Consider the following 17,269-nt stretch of genomic DNA (forward strand, 5'->3'; position numbering starts at 1 on the left):
CTTGAGGAGCCCGGGGCACAGGGCACGCTAAGGGCTTTATTATATTGAAACAAACTTCCGTCTGGATCTGCTGCCCTCCAGTATGTAAGAGCTAAGGGAAGAATGAAGTTGGGAATGGCTGGAGACCCTCAGCTCATCACAAACTGGGGGCCACCAGCATGTGGCAGGATCAGGACCTGACAGCAAACTGCACAGACCAACTTCTTTGCCAGAGTGACTCAAGTCACCAGAACTGCGTGAGCTGCACTGTCTGGTACTTTTTGCTTGGTTGGACTGAACAGTGCATTGTCAAAAACGTCCCCTGTACTAAGCCTGAAGTTTAAAAGCAATTTTAAAAGAGCTTGCCCTTTTGTATTTTTGAAACATCCTGAAGGAAGGGCTCTTTCATTCCCTCATGAAGCAGAAACAATATTGTTTCTGCCGCAATGGGCCCATCTCTCCAGTTCCGTTTACCAACTAAGACTGCCAGAGTGTGGGCTCTGAGCACGTCCTCCTGGAGCAGCACAGCTCTCCACTCCATGCCAGAGCAGGGCTTCACATTTCAGAGCATTTCAAATCAATCACTGCAGTTCGGTCCGTCTTTTCATCCTGTGCTGCTCTCAGAACTGCAAACACAACCCCCTGGGCTCCTAAATACGAAACACACACTTTTATCCCAGATCTGTGGCAAAATGCTACCTGACCTTTTATACATCCAGTCCGGGGTTAGTTACCGGGTCACAAGCTAAGCTCAGCTTAGAAGTGTCCTCCCCCAACAAGAGTCACATGTGGACAATTCCTTGCACCCTCCTGGGGCTTACAATCAAGTCAGTGGGGTGCCATGCAGCCCTAAATGCAGGATGGGGCTCTGAATCAGTGGGGAATTGTATTAGTCTTGCTGCCTGGGGCTGGACCACCAGCCCAAAGACTTGCAACCCCTTACTGCTCTGCAGCAGAGCCAGGGAATCACGCATGACTTTGCAAAGACTTACAGTTTTTCTGAGAAGCAGAAAAGCCTCACCACTGTCCCCTCTTTACGTATGGGGAAATGGTACACGAGGAAGCAAAGTAATTTGCAGAAGTCAGTGGTGGAAACACAATTAAAACCAGGAGCCCTGAGAGCCAGGCTTTTAGTTGCCAGACATCACGAAAATCTGTCCGTGATAGCTCTACGTACTCACAAGTGTCCACTAAGTTACTCTTTTGACACTGAACTTCCTAATACTGCTCCTTCAGACAATCCCAAATACCTACTGGCTCCTCCTCTTCCTCATGGAGTGAGAACGTTGAGCGCAAGGACATGTTGGACTCAGAGTGCAATGAACGGACGGAGATAGCAGAGTCAGAGCGGCGTGGGGTGCTGATCGGAGGCTTCAAAAAGATAAAACACACTTCTTGTTATGGCAAATAATTCCCCCTGCTCCAAAACCCTATGCGCAGACTTCAAGTGCAGTCCCCCCCCTCCACAAAACTCAGCTGCTCCATTTGTTCATCCACTCTGCCAAGCTGCATTGAGTGGCCGACAGAAGTAGCACGTCTCGCCGCTGTGTGCTCTTCCCGGCAACTGGGAACACTGCACCACGCTCAGAGACAGGACAGGCATCATTCAGGTTTAACTTATTAAACCAAGCTGACATCTAAATTCCAAGCATGTAACTTTCTCAAAGGTGCAGTCGTTTGTATACTTACCGTGCACACCCGCACAGCAACGGTTTGGAAGAATTAATCCTTCACAGAAAGCTTTGTAAATCTTCCCCCAGAGACAGCTACCAGCTTCTGCAATTTCTACAATCTCTGCAGCAGCACTTGTTGTTTCGCTCGCTATCTAACTTCTGCCAAATTTCTTTGCGTAAATGTGGAGACTTCCTTCTATTCAATTCAGTAACAGACTGGCTTTGTCGCTTCCTGCGCGGGAGGGGAGAGCTAAGTGGACATCGCATGCGCCAATCAAGAAAAATCCCACTGGTTACGGTGGCCTTGGGATTGGCTTTGAGGGAATGCTGCCGCTGGAATATTAACCAGCAGCGCATCTCTAAGGGTGGAATATCAACCAGCAGCGCGTAGCCAAGATGCAATTCAGCATCAAAGCGAAACTGGAGACTCCTCAGACCACGGGGTGATTGGATTTGGGGGGTCTAGAACAGCTGGTAGTGCAGCCGCTGCTGGGTGACTCTGGAAGAGATGCTGCTGGCAGACCGGGAAGAGTGCAGAGAAGCAATAAAAGTCTTCAAGGAGCAGAACGGATGGGCTGACAAAGAAATGGCAGAATGAAGCCATAAGCTTCAGATGCTTCACATCAAGAGATGACCAACACCCAGGCTGCCTGCACCTGCATGTATCACACTTATACGTGGCTTGACCGTAGCCTACATCAGTTGCAAACTCCTAGAAGTGCTGGCTGGAAGGAGCGCTGGAGATCGCGGGCCCTGCTGCCCACCCGAAGAGGGACTCTCCCTGGATCAAGTCAGCCCAGCTGGAACGGGGAAAGCCGCACAGATGAGACTCTGCCGCCCCGGGTTCCTGTCCTGTGCTACCTTGTGAGCAAAATGGTTTTTCCTCATGTTCAATCTGAACCTCCCGAGCTGTATTTTGTGTGCTTGCCCTGGGTGAAAGTGTGTGACACCAGACCCAAGGACAGACAAAAGCAGTGTAAGAGGCCAGTGGGGCAGTCAGGAAATTCAGCAATGAAAGATGTAAGATGAGCTTCAGAGACTGCTGTCTTCCCCAGAGACAGACTATACTGCAGCCTCAGTGCAGTCCTTGCTGGGCTGCAGAAGAGGAGCAGACCAGGATCCTGCTGGTTCTTCACACTGCTCTGCTTCTTAATTTTTATGATACTGGGATCCTAGGAGCTCAGAAATGCTGCATCTGCTTAGAAGCCAAAGCATAAAGCTCTTCTTCTTAAAGAAGGCATATTTATTGGCTAAATATGTAAACCTTGAGGAAGAATGGTTATAACGAGGTAAATCAATTTCATGTGTATCCATTAATTTTATTATTTTCCTCCACTAGTAACAAAAGTTATTTTAATAACAAGAATGACTGTGCATAGTTCCCGTTCTGGAGGTGACACAGAGATCAGGGCAGCAAAGGCAGGCTCTGCAGGGAGGCAGTTTTATCAAGAGCAACATCCTGTGTGGATCACTGATGGAGAGCAGGGGGACTGCAGCCCAAGAGCACTTCCAGGAGGCAGGGGTGTGAGACACAGCCTTGCTAGGCTTGTGCAACACTGCAAGCTCAGCTCCCTGTGCCCTGGCTGGGCTAATGCTGGTGTAAACTGCACAGGAGGGAAGCTGATGTGCTGAGAAAGGTCGCTCCACTCAGGCTGTAGTGACAATGCCAAATGGCAGAGGTGTGCGCTGGCGTTTACAGCCCCTCTAGGTATCCGCAGCCTTTGTTTTTGCCAAGCAAACAAGGATAAGACGTGAAAGACCTCAGCTCTACAGGGTTAGTCACTGCACTGCCTCCCACTCCTAGCCTGGCTATTTAGACTGAGCTTTGCCACACTAGTCATGTGTAGAGCAGCCAGCACAAGGGGGCTGACTGCAGGGTGCTCTTGCACTGCAAACAGAATAACAGAGCGCGAGGACTACAGGACCCCCACCCTATGGGCATCGGCCCAGGTTGGGGGAGATCCATATGCACCAAAGCCAAGGAGCACCAGGCCCTGCCACAGGGGCAAAGCGGCACAAGAGGAACTGCTTTGGCCAGGCTTGAATTTGGGAGGATCTGTCAGAAGGGTCCCACCTCCCCACAGCTGTGCCAGGGCTATTTCTGCACTAAACATCAAGTCCATCTTCAAACAGCCCAAGGACGGACTGCTCAAACATCTTTTGATGGAAGATGGATAGCTTGTGGCTGGCCAGTAACTTGGTTCAGGGGTGAAGCCCCCTGTAAACAACCGAGACTTTGGACAGACGGTCAGCGCTTCAGGCATTAGTGTACCTTTGCCCCGATATTCAGCTGTAATCTTTAGGTGCAGTTCCCATCACGTCAGCTACAAAAGCAGCCTCCATGTGAAGGCTCTAGTACAGTCCTCATTCCCGCTCCCTGTAGGCAAAGCAAGGCTGGGAACCCGTGGCACTGTTTTCAAGAAAGATGACAGCAGCCGCTCAATAATCCCTGCCTTGCACGCAGAACACAATGCTCTGCTTTTGGTTTCATTAACAGAAGCTTTAAAAAGAAAGAAAAAGGGGTAGTGGAGGTCATGGGAGGGCTCTGACTTGTCTCCAGCTGTCTCTCTGATGGCTGACAAGCCCTTGGCAGCTTCTGGATAAGGGAAAACTTAGTGCTGAGGAAGGGAAATCCCAGATTATTTCTTGACAAAGCAAAGGAAGCTTCCTAAAAGGGTTAGTGAGAGTTTGTCTGGAGCAGCAGGCAGAGCAGGGCTGTGGCGCTCCTGGTTTGTTCACACCTAGGACTGCAGGCTGCTTCCTGAACTACTCATTAATCCTCTTGCTATTTTTGCTTAAGAGTATTTAGCACTCCAGGGAAGGTGGGCTGAGACGGTCCAAGAGGACTGAGGCTAGGTCTTAGGAGAGCTCTCTCCTGTTCTTGGCTGCACACGTCAGTTTGCCACACTGTAGTTTTCAAAGGAGTCAGGGAGCTTCTCCATCAGACATGGCTAAATGTAACGTTCCCCACACTCCCCGCTCCTCTGGAAAAATCCTTACCTGTGCTCTGCGGGAACTGCACAGCTCGTGAGAAGGGTGCAGTGAGCACAACACTCAGCCCACGGGATCAGTGCTGACAGCCAAGGGCTTCCTGGAACAGTGGCCCAGCACCATGGGGTCAGCGATGTGATGGAGAGTTGCATTTGCCAAGGACACAAGGCAAATGTTCAAAGGACTTTTTGAAAAAACAAACACACGCTCACATAAAACACAGCAAGATCTCCAAGCAATGGAAGGAACTTTATAGGATGCTGACAATAAAGCTCTTTGCAATCTGGTGTCAAATTTATTTTAAGAAGTGTAGCTCCATAGTGTTGCTGGCCCCAGTCTCTACCAGTAAATTCAGCAGCAGCAGTGATCCATTTATCCCTGACCTGGGAGCTGGGTCTCATAACCTGACAAAGTCTACAACGACTTACTTAATTTGAAGAGTCTACTACTCACATGCTTAAATCTAAATAGGAGCTTGTGGTTATGAGATGTGGCTGGAGCACTAGGGATAGGAGAAGATCAAGGCCACAGAGCTCTCTGTCCATTCACTGAGGTTTGCTTTGCTGTTGCTGTTCTTGATTTGATCAATTTAGTTGATTTAATTTCTCTTTAAGCAGCTAACACAGAGGCCTGTTAGATCACTAAATTCCCCAAAAAGAAGTTACTCAGAAGTGAGCGTGATGAACGAGAAAGCTGGGTACAAAATTGGGAAGTGCTTTTCTGCAAAGATATTGCAAGACATGGGAATGATTTGTGTGAGAAGACCCCGATGATGTAATCCCCAGGAGCCGAGCACAGTCTGTGGTGCCCAACATCCCACTCCGCAGGTTTCAGAAGTGCTCCCTGCGGTCAGAAGCCCCATCTGGAGGTGGAAAGAGGAATGGATTTTCTGGTCATAGCTGCAGGGCCAGCTGTGCTGCTGGATGGTCCATCCAACACGCCCTGATCGAGACTGTCTGGGGCCATGGCTAAGGCCAGTCATCGCTGACAGTAGCTCTGCTTTCTCCCGAGCTCAGGAGACCCAGAGCACGCTGCTCACACAGGAGGCAGGTGCACCCTCACAAGTAGGCCTGTGGGATTTGTAGCTCCTGGGCTTTGTAACCACATACCATTTTGAACCAGTACAAAAAAGAGCACCAGCAGTGCCAGCCTAATACCCTAGGCCAGAAGCAGCCTCTGCTTTCCCACTGCATCAACCCTGGGAGCAGCCAGAAAATGCCGAGGCTGGTCCTGCCTCTGGTGCAGACATCTGCTTCTGATATAACGCAGTGCATGGGAATGATGAGGGAGGCAGAGAAGTCCAGAGGAACACCAGACATCCCTCATTTGACATATATCAGCTAAGCCAGTCAGCAGGGGGGCTCCTGGCAACACCTACCATGCCATCATCCTCATCTCGTGGGGAGTAGGTGAGTGTGCTGGAGGAGGATGGGGTCCGACGATGCTGTTTAAAAGTATTGGTCCCGTCAGCTTTAAAGCAAATAAAAAAAATAAATAAAAGCAAGCATTTAGGCTCCCCAGTAACATTTCTGAGCTACAGGTGAGTGTCTGTAGCTGTAAGCGTTCCTTGAAAAAGAAAAAGACTAGGGATTCCCCAACTCCAGTTCTTGGCCCAGACATATCAGTGCAGGCAGAACAATCCTGATCTCTGATAGCTTGCTGAAATGCACGCAGCCCTTTGAAGGTAGCTTGCCCAGAAAAGAGGACAGATAATATTCTACCAGGTCCATAGGCTAAAAATACTATTAAAAGGAAACCTTATACTCCCACATATTTCAGTCACTAACAAAAATTGCTTCGATCAAAAATTGTCTGGATATTCTTGTAGCACAAGGGAAGCATGCTAAATTAAATTGGAGATATTTGTATAAAGATCATATTACTGACATATACAATTTTGAATGTAAATGTTGAGGAGTCCAAAAACATCTAGAGTCCAGAGTCCCGTACAAACAGAATCCAAACATTTCCCCCGGGCAGATGTTCATTTCCTTATCTAAGTCAGTGTCAAGTGCCACAGTTTATCTTTACTAAAGTAAGGATATTTTTATTCCAAAATGAAACCAGACCTCTTCCTACATTCACACCATGTGTCAGGGCTCACTCCTCACCTGCTGGGCTTTGAGGAACAAAGCACAAGAATTTTAAATGAGCGGGTACACTTGCACCCCCTCCGGTCTGAGTTAAAAATGGCCACGGGGGTTTTACCAAAGTGTCCAGAGTGACTCACAGTCAGGCGCAGAGTGAAGATGGGAATTTTCAGCGCTGGTAATGATTGCGTGAGAAGTCACAGAGATAAATAAGACTTGGGACTGAGCTCTGTATCAAACCCTGTTGTACTATCCTAATTTCAGCAAGGGCTTCCCAGTGGTACTGTTAAGTCTGCCTAACGGGAGAAAATTTCTGTGCATGCTTATTTCCATCACGCCTGGTGATCAGATGCCATGATTAAATAACACTTGGGCTGCATAATACTAAAAACAGCACCTCGGCACCTGTCTGTAATGAACACAGTGATTCTCCCAACAGCTTTATGTTCTGTGGAACAACAACAACAACGGTAGGAATCACACATAGTGCTTTGGGGAGAAGCTCTATGCATGAAATACACTCACCCTTTGTGATGGTCGTCACAGCAGAGTAGGCTGGCCCAAAAGTTGTTTCCATTCTTGTCTGAAACATTGACAAAAGGAAGGTCAGTGCGTATTGCTGCAGCACAGCCCAAAGGCTTGCTGCCTTTCCTGAACTGGTGAAGAAAGGTACATATATATTCCCAACTTTTATCTGTGGATATTGTGATTTTTAAGAGGCAAGGAGGTACCGTATTTTCAAAAGCCATCTTCATTTTCTCAAAAGAAAGGATGAGAACATAAGAAGCAGCCCTAGCCCCTGTCCTCTGCCAACACCACCGAGCCTTACCCCGTTAGTGTTTTCGGAAGAAGTGATGTTTGTTGTGCCACTGGAGAAACGATTGTAGCGAGCGTTCTTGTTTGAGCTCATAATCTAGGCCAGCATTTGTTAGTCATGGGAAGTTTGCTCTGCGGAAGAAGAAAGACAGAAAGAGCGTTAGGTTCATTGTACAAATTTTCCTGGGCTCAGAGAACAATCTTCTGTAGTATTAAGTCCAAGTATTTACCTAAGCTCACATAAACCTGGATTTTCAGAAGCAAGTGGCAAGGTCAAAGTCAGGTTCCTTCAAATCATTCCTGGATGAGCATTCAGCATTTTCTAAAGATAGGGTATCTTTTAAAATGACTCCTTAATCACCCAAATACTGGAATACCCATAATCATTAGCTGCTTTTACAAGTATACAGCAGTTTTAATAGCAGATGAGACTTCTCAGGAGACTACTCTAAGACAGACAGCATTCCACTGGTCATGATACACATCGATCTTTTTAAAATGAGAGTATGTACCAGTTGTGACTGACAGTCCCAGCAGAGAAGAGCCCTATGCAGGCTCTGTATCTGGTCCTCTCTCCCTCCCCGGTTTGAGCGTAGTTCAGAAAGCAGGTTACCTGCTGCTTCCCAAACACTTCGCACAGAGCAGTGATTAGTAAGCAGGGTCCTAGAAGGGAGCCCCTTCCACAAGACACAGCGATGGCGAGCACAGAGCAGACTGTACCACAGCAGGCAGAGGGATTTTGGCAGAGGCCACAGGCACAAGCCTGATCTTTCAGTGTGCCAGGGAACTGTGAGTGCATGGAGGGCAGAAAGGTCTCTGGATGTAAAGCTATACCAGTAAAACCCTTATCCCATTAACTGCGAGGCTCAAGCTGAGCTGGCCTGGACTCCAGAGCCCAGGGAGATGGTTCACTCGCAGCTTTGCAGCTCAGGCCACCTTCTGAGCACGCGATAGCAACATCCCATTCAGTCACCTGGGGCTTTGCTTTAGCACAAGCGGCTGTGACTGCCTTCCTCCCTCCAGGACCACCCAGATGAAGGAAGAGGTGCCCTGGAAGCTCAGCAGCCCCACGTCCTTGTCAGCTGGGGCGGCAGAAGGGATCCCTCCAAGGCAGCCCCTTTCCCGGGCAGGCTGTGCCGCACCTTCTGGCACTTCCAGCCAAGGAAACCAAAGCCTAAACTTCCCTGCACCCCCAGAACTGAAGGCTGCCTCATATTCAGACGTGTGATTAGCACAGGCCTCGTCCTGTTCTTGTGATGAACTCAGTGGGAGTTTTGCTATTTAATTCAAAAGCCCTGGGCTGTACTACTGAACACAAAAGTCAGGGCTAGATCTTAACAGAAAGCAAAAATCCCACGTTTGATTCAGTTATATTTGCATTAAAGGAGTTCTTTCCAGCATAGTCTGAGCTATGAGGTCAAGGAAACCATGAAATAAACTTTACTTCAAGTAACATGTTTGTGATTCTGGATCTCACTCCCAATTTCTGCTCAGAAACAACCAGCAAAGTCTGGATCATCACCCAGAAAGAGAAATCCTTTCCCCCCAGAAGTCAGCAGAGGGGATCATTTCTCTTCCTCCATTGTTTACACAGTTTTTTACTAGGTTCAAGTTTGCAAAGTCAAGTATTACACAATAATAATCTGCAGAAACACATGGAGTTTGCTTTCTTTTGAAACTGTTGAAACCTCTGTTGAAACCTGATGCTGGCTTCAGGGCACAAAATCATGCTGTTGTCCCAGCGAATCTGACAAGATGCTCTCAAAGAGTCTCCTTTGGAGCCGGGGTACCCGTAGGAAGGAGCTGCACCTCCTCTCAGCCATCGTATGGAGATGCTTCTGGCTTGAGCAGAAGTTTCCACCAGAGAGGACAAGGGTTCAGCAGGGCACTGAGCTCTCCTCCCAGGCTGCCTCTTCATCCGTGCAGCTGAAAGGTTGCTTGCACTCGCAGGCTGTCCCAGCCTGCCCAAGGAGACAGGGACCCTGTGCTCCAGGAATAAGCTGCTCACGAAGGATCCTGATTAAGAGACCCCTTTCTGTCCAAGGTATAGTTAAGTCTTGGTACTCTCACTGCCAGCAGCAGAGTCCAAGGACTACACAAACAGACCAGACAGACATCTGCAGTGAGGACAGACAGGCCAAAAATGGTTTACTAAGACACAACCAAACCCCTTTTTTGCAGGACAAGAGCCAACGACCAGCACAGGGTGCCTTGGAAGAAACACCCTGCAGATGCCTGCAATCGGCCGATGCAGAGCTCCCGGTCCCTTTCAGACGTGCCTGCTTCTGGCCCCGGCTGAGATGGCAACGCTCGGGCCGGGCTTTCGCACTCCTGCTGCTCTTATTTCCAACTTTTGTGGAGGTGAAGAGTCTTGGGTGTTTCTAGCAATTGGTCTTCTCTTATTTGAGGGTGACAAGTCCTAAATCTCCAAGCTCTTTATAAAGGAGACCGCTGTGATTTCTCTGCTTCACAGAAAGGGAAACTGAGGCTCATAGAGACGCAATCACGCAGCATAGCTGTGACCTGGGACTTGCCCAGGGCCTCCTTAGTCCCAGCCCAAGAGCATACCCACCTCCCCCGGGAGCCCCAGCGCGAGGCTGCCTGCACACAGGGCTGGTCGCGTCCTGCGCTCACATTTTAAACATTGCAAAGGCAACGCTCAGGATGTCCTCGGCCAACGCTCTGCTAACAGCCAACAGCTCAGCCACGCCTGACACAGCACTTTGTGTTGCTCGCTGCAGTTCTTTATCGGACAACTGTCAGGCAGCCAGACTACAGCAGGAGCACAGCCCAGGGAATCACTACTCAGGTCCAAACTCTCGAAAAAAGTTACAGTCTAAAACAAAAAACCAAAACTCCAACCAAAAACCAACCAAACAAAAACCTCAAAACCAAACCCAAGACCATCTTAAAAATAGGGATCTGGATAATGTTTTCCACACATTTGAAAGCAGTGTCCTGGCCGTTTGCAAATGCCAGATCCCTTTGGAGATGCTAAGCAGAGTTGCTGGAGTTGTCTCAAGAACAGCAGGGATGAAGTAGTGTTGGGCTGCTGCATCATGGAGACCTGCCGAGTTTAAAGCTGGGTTCCAGCAAGCGAGAAGTTTGGCACTGGCCATCAGGATCCTTTTATTCCTTTCAGTGGTTCCTTAGAGCACAGATAGCAGAAGGCACAGGGAGGGCGGGTGGTGGGGAAGAGGGCAGACAAAGGTTTTGGTTAACACGCTGGCCGTGGCCCCACGAGATCTGAACCCCACTCAGCCCCTCACTCCCTCGCAACCTTGGGCAAGCCACTGGAGCTCTCTGCTTCCTCCCTCCAGAAGTCTCTTTAGTTTACCTCTTCTGCACAGCGCATCTGGACTACAAAGCCTGAAGATGAAAGAACCTTTGGATATTTGTGCAGCGTCTAGCACAAAAAGGTCTCCACCTTAGCTGGGGCCTCCAGGTGATGCAGTGCTCATAAATAACGTAAAGCAAGTACTTCCACGAGTGGTGACACAAACTGCCACATTTCCTGTGATTTCATGTCTCAAGGTTGCGCTCTCTCATGTCTAATAACACGCGTGTATCTCTACAGTTCCCCTCCTATATAGGTTCCCTATGTCTAACAATACAGCTAAGCTCACTAATCTCCTCTGGAGAAGGGATTCAGCACCCTCTTCCTCCCACGTTACGGTGGAGATAGAGGGACTTGCTTTTCAGAAGGGCTATGAATTCATGATTCCTTCTCCAGAGAACCTCAGCAGCATGTACCCAAACACCCTCTATCCTGCGCTACTCACAAGGGAAGAGCAGGGGTATGGTCCCGTCTCACCAGTCATGACAGCATTAAGGGAACCTGGCATATCAAATATCGCTACTGGGTTTTTAAGGCACTCCCAGACAGAAAGAGAGGAAGCCCATCCTTATGGAGGATTGCAGGCTGTCTGGAGACTCAGGCAAAAGCTTCATCCCCTTCTCATTTTCAGGGTATGTTTTGCCTTCAAACATAACAGATGGAGACTCAAAAAAGCAATGGGAAAGCACTCACTGTGGAGCACAAAGAGACAGGAAAAACACAAGAATGAGGACAACTAACAGTTTGAGTAGTTTTGTAATATCATTCAACGTAGGATCAGACGTGCAACAAACAGTGACATACAGGCACTTGGGCTACTGCGATCAGTGAGTTATGGCCTGTCAGCCAAGGATGAGCACGACCCTTTAAATAACTGCCTTTGAAACTTCTGTGCAGGCTAGGAGGTGTGCACCATGGTGCGGCTCACGGGGTAACCCAGCAGCCACAGAACTGCTTATTGCTGAGATCCATTAAGGAGGCACATCTCCAGTTTCACCCTGTCCCAAAGACCAACTGAAACGGATGCAAAATGCCTTCCAACTTAACAGATCTTGGATAGATCCAAGTGAGGAAGGGAACATGGGCTGGAATACAGGGATTTTCCACTCATTGTTTATAAGCATGTCCTGCGCTCTGCAGCTTGGCTGAGCAACCTACCTGCAAGCAGCAGCAGGGAGCCTGCTTTGTGTCTTCTCTGAACAGAGACCAGAGGAATGCAAGCAATGGAAAAAATGTCGAGTGGAATATCAGCCAGGATGCAGAACACCAGCCGCCACATGAATATCTGATTTCAGCCCAAACCTCTGCAACCACCATATATAGGAAGCATTTCAACAGAGCAGACGTTTCTCCAGAGCACTGTTTGACAGCTCCTTCACATCTCAAGCAGTCTTCCAAGCAGTACTGAGAAAGGCCTTTTCCAACTGTTATCAAAGAAGTTAAAAGGAGACAGAAAAGAGCTGGTGTTGTTGACATTAATACCAGCTTCCTACAGCACTTGCAAAAATCTCCACCAGATCTCTGAACCTTGGCTTAGCATCTAAACCCCGTCAGCTACACCGTCCTGTCCTGTGCTCCCAGGCCCGGAGGACGAGCACCCGTCCTGGGTGGCTGGTGTCCCTCCCGGGGCACCCTGCACCGGCCACGGGCAGCTCCTGCCCCTGCTCTGACTGCAGGCAGAGCTCCTCAGCCTGCGGGGTCCGAGCAGAACCACATCCTGAGGAGATACAGACTACAACACAGTGAGAGTATCAAATATTTTGTGTTACAAAACGCATGCACTCTGTGACCTAGAAGGAAAACTAAGATTTACTGAAAATCGCAGAATCCTTTGGGCTGCTAAGTCCTTCTCAGAGGACCAAATACGAAGGGGCTCCAGAAATCCCCTGAGCATCTCCAGCAGCTCTGCAGAGCAGCAGGTCAGAAGCCCTCATGCTGGAAACATTCTTCCAATTTTCTGGCCCAGGACTCTACAGGATCTGGTTATGATTTACAGCAAAATGGGTTGCAGAGGCACTCTGACACCTGCAGTGAGAGGACAGGCTCCATTTGCTCTGAAAAGACAAGAACTGTTGAAAGAACTTGTGTGTCCCGGCAGCACAACAGCACAGGGCTGCCTTCTAAACTGGAGAGGCATGCGTGGACCCATGCATCTGGAGATCAGCTTGGGAACCCAGCCTGTGATCCAGACTCTCCTTGCCTGGAGTTTTTTTGTTTGGTTGGTTTTTTTAACATGCAACTTTAGTGGTTTTGACAGTAAATAAAGAGGGAAAAAAAATCTACCCTGGAAAAAGGAAGCTGTGTGGACCCGCTATTCGCTAAATCACACGGCTGATAGTAACCAGATGCGAGGGAGGGGAAGGGCTAGGTTTCAGCATTTGCACACCACAGGAATCAATTCAGGCTTTTGAGACTCAGCAAGAAAAAAAGCCTTAAAATTCCTACTTTAGTAATCCAGGCAAGGAAAAACCCAACCACCAGTAGTTGCAGAGACAGCTGGGGAAAGCAGTGCTCTTCGTCCCCACTGCAGGGGCCACCAGGATCAGCAAAAGAGCAGTTTACTGCCGGCTGTTTCACGCTGCCGCCAACCCCATCACTGTACCTCAAGCAGGGAGGGGAATCACCCCCGGGACCAGCGTCCTGGCCATGCTGAAGGGTTTGCCCACAAGAGGGGTCTGGCAGGACTGGCACGGGTACCTCAAGGGTCTCCCCTCCTCTCAGCCCCCCGAACACGCACACATACACCTGGCTATTCCCAACACTCAGCAAAAGATCCTTACAACCAACCTCAAGATCAAGGCCAAGGCTTTGAGGAGGAACGTGGCACGAGGAGAAAGGATGGCAGAATATCTCGTCCTTCACAAACATCACGTCACCTGCCTGGTCCTGATCAGGAGCCAGTTCCTAATGCGGGAACCACACCATTGCAGGCACAATGGCACTGCTGGGGTTTGTGCTCTGGCTGCTCTCTGGGGCAAGACACGGGCACAGCACCGGATCCCGCAGTTGAAACGTGGCACTGCCGGGAAGTGGCTGGCAGACGCAATGCCCCACGCTGCACAGCGTCTCTTTGCCAAGAAACCTGCAAGTGTCTCCGCCTTACACAATCAACAGCTCATAAAGCTCAGTGACATGTCCTACATCTGCTTTCTTCTTTTTTTTCCTCCCTCAGTTCATTGAAGCTGACTCTAAGGTTATTCACCCCTGCGGAATCTGCTGGGCTGGCAAAATCATACACAGCAGGAGCATTTGCTGGAGAGCAAGGCCAATGCGTGCAGCTGGCCTCATGAGAAGGGCAGGCACGGGGTTATCCTGCTCCAGCTGGGAACCGGCTGTGGGTGACGTGAATTTCCTTATTTCACAGCCTGGGTATTTATGGCATAAGACACAAGCTTCTGTTCCTCTTACACCACCACAGCCAGAACAGGAAGGGTTACACATCCTTGAGAGTATTGGCACATCACTGGGGAAATACTATTACAAAAGCTAAAACGCACCGTGCTGCTCCAACAGCCCGGCTCAACAGGACAAGGGCAAGGCAAGGCAGGCAGGTGCCGAGAGCAGGGGGTGTGCATTTGGGGACTACACCCCCTTCCTCGGCTGCATCGCAAGCTCTCGCACAGCCAGGGCTCCTCTGAGGGAGGTAACAGGGCTAGTAAATCCAGCCCAGTTTGGGCAGGCTCTGTCCACTTTGTTCTTCTGCAGTACCAAGGTGTTGCCCACACTTTCTATCTGTGAATCGATTCTCAGTGGCCCACAGCAACCTGCAAGGGAATGTCTCAGACCAAAGCACAAATGAGACAAGATTCATGAGCTCAAATGCTAACTCTTCTACAGGGACAACCATGGGACAGTCACTCTGGCTTCCTTGGTCAGTGTCTCTGGTGGAAAGAGCACTCATTTCATAAGTGCTTGCGAACTTCATCAACAGGGCTTAAAGAACATGGTGACAAGGACTATCAGCATCTAGTCTGACTTGTAAAACACGGGCCGTAAGAATGCGTGTGAGCTACAGCAGATCACTGAGACAGACATCTCTCAGGGTGGTCACAGGACAGGAAGCAGAGGGTGGAGCTCAGTGGTCAATCCCCAGGTTAGAGAAGACTACGCAAGGGTTCCTCCAAGAACCACTGCTGAACAAGCTTTTTCAAGGTCATAGGTGAAGATGTTGAATAAAGAGTGAGCAGTGAACTCGTCATGTTTGCAGATGACACTAAGCTCTTTTGAGCAGTCAAATACCATGTTGATGGTAAGGAACTCAAGAAGAACCTCACAAAACTGAGGAGATAAAAAGGTTGCAGATGAGCTTTTATGGAGATAAATGTCAAGCAATGCACCTAGGGAAAAATAATGAAAGCAGGCCTATGCAATGCTCAGCTCTGACCTGGCAGCTACAACTCAGGAAAGAGATGCTGGAGTCCTGTGGAGTGTTAGCTGCAATTCTTAGTGCAGAGGACAGCAGCAAACAAGCCAACGAAACGCTGAGCAGCATCACAAAAGCTGTGGAGAACAACTGCGAGAGTGTCATTTGGGTGCTACATAAAACCTTGATGTACTTGCCTCCTGAGTACTGTAGCAGTTCTGGTTTTTGCTTCAGAAGAAGGCCACAGCGTAGTTAGAGAAACTTCAGGGACTGACAAATAAAATGATCGATGGGATGTAGTCCCTAATCCAACTACTCTAAGCGGTGGGAAAACATGAGGCAAATGGATGGTAGAAGGCGGTCAGGTTCACGTGCTCTCCATTAAGAGCATCCATTTTCGGAGCTGCTGAACACAGGACTGGGGCTAGGCAGACCGATGCTCTGACCCGGTTGGGCATTTCGTACGCCCTTAGGGTGACCTCTCTAGGACCAGGCTCATATGCTGAGAGGTGCAGTCAGTGCTAGAAGAACATAAAACGTGAACAGAAGTTCAGCCTTACCAACAGAGCATGGCACTTCCATCTGGTGGGTCTTTGCTTCTGTGAAACAGAAAGAATTGACAAGTTTTTGCGTTGCTTTTAAAAGTCATACAAACTTGTCTGAGCTACTTAAAGTAAGACCATAATTGTACTGAGCTGTCATCAATAAAAATAAAAGTGATATTTTTAATTGCTCCTACTTTTACCAGCACTTCAATTGACTGCAGAGCTGAGAAAGCACATTCAACAGCTGTTTGAACACTGGCATTCCTTTGTGCAAATGCGTTTCAGAAAGGGAAATAATTTTGTGTTAGGTGCTTTTCCTAAAGGGTAATGAGTCCTTAGGATAGAAAAACTTTTTGCAATACTTCATGTTAAAACCTGAAGCAGTAACTTTCAAATGTGCCTGTAACTGGATCAAAAGTGATTGCTCTGGTGGAACAAAGCATCTCATTTTTCCCAAAAACCTAAGTTAGAAGTTAGAACAGAGGCCAACGTTCAATGCTGTTTCCACGACACAAAAGCTACACTTGAAGCTTTACTTCCATTTTAGGAAACCTGGAAGCATCCACCTACCACACCATTTTTCTTACACATAAGGCTGCAGACCAGGTTTCGGTAGGGCCCGACCTCTGCAACCGAGATTGGCTTGTCTTGGCTCGGTACCTACGTGGTCGCTGCTGGGGTGGCCAGACTGGCAGAAACAGGCACGCTCAGAGCTCTTCCATACAAGGCCCTTAATCAAAAGGTACTTTAAAAGTTGGCCCTAACATTACAGTGCTGCATGCTGTTCCTTTCACAGCCTGTGATCTTTCCCACATCCTCACTCAAAGAACAGACCCATTCGGGGATCTTCACATTATTAAATTGTGGATTTGTTTAAGAAAAAAGAAAAAAAACCCGACCAAGCCCCAAAACCAACAACCTCCTACCCCTCCAAGGCAAAATCTCAGTCCTACTGCTGTTTCTTGAGAGGGAATGGCCATCTCCTCTGTGCAAGACAGGTCATGATACAAGATATCATTGATACAAGGCGTGTCTGAAGATACCATGCCAACCATACCCTAGGCTGCATCAAAAGCAGCGTGGCCAGCAGGTTGAGGGAGGTGATTCTCCCCCTCTGCTCCGCTCCCGTGAGACACCCCCCCCCCCCAGAGCACTGCGTCCAGCTCTGGGGTCCTCAGCAGAGGAAAGACACGGACCTGTTGGAGCGGGTCCAGAGGAGGCCACACAAATGATCAGGGGGATGGAACACCTCTGCTGTGAGGACAGGCTGAGAGAGTTGGGGTTGTTCAGCCTGGAGAAGAGAAGGCTCCAGGGAGACCTTACTGTGGCCTTTCAGTACTTAAAGGGGGCTTAGAAGAAAGAAGGGGACAAACTTTTTTGCAGGGCCTGTAGCGATAGGACAAGGGGTAATGGTTTTAAATGAAAAGAGGGGAGATTCAGACCAGGTATAAGGAAGAAATGTTTTATGCTGAGGG

At 48.9% G+C, this 17,269-nt stretch overlaps 1 protein-coding gene across 3 annotated transcripts in view; it reads right to left on the reverse strand.

Moving 5' to 3' along the window:
* Positions 1-17,269, reverse strand: part of TRAF7 (TNF receptor associated factor 7) — a 37,252-nt gene that overhangs the window by 14,079 nt on the left and 5,904 nt on the right. For all 3 annotated transcript variants that reach the window (XM_072877925.1, XM_072877926.1, XM_072877927.1), the window contains exons 2-5: positions 7,563-7,681; positions 7,259-7,316; positions 6,022-6,113; positions 1,234-1,350 (exon numbers count right to left, since the gene is read on the reverse strand). In XM_072877925.1, coding sequence (XP_072734026.1) covers positions 1,234-1,350; positions 6,022-6,113; positions 7,259-7,316; positions 7,563-7,643 — 348 coding nt within the window. In that variant the 5' untranslated portion in view covers positions 7,644-7,681. The remainder of the gene's footprint in view (positions 1-1,233; positions 1,351-6,021; positions 6,114-7,258; positions 7,317-7,562; positions 7,682-17,269) is intronic.

The sequence above is a fragment of the Ciconia boyciana genome, chromosome 13 (genome assembly GCF_034638445.1).
Source record: "Ciconia boyciana chromosome 13, ASM3463844v1, whole genome shotgun sequence".
NCBI classification, from domain to species: Eukaryota; Metazoa; Chordata; class Aves; order Ciconiiformes; family Ciconiidae; genus Ciconia; species Ciconia boyciana.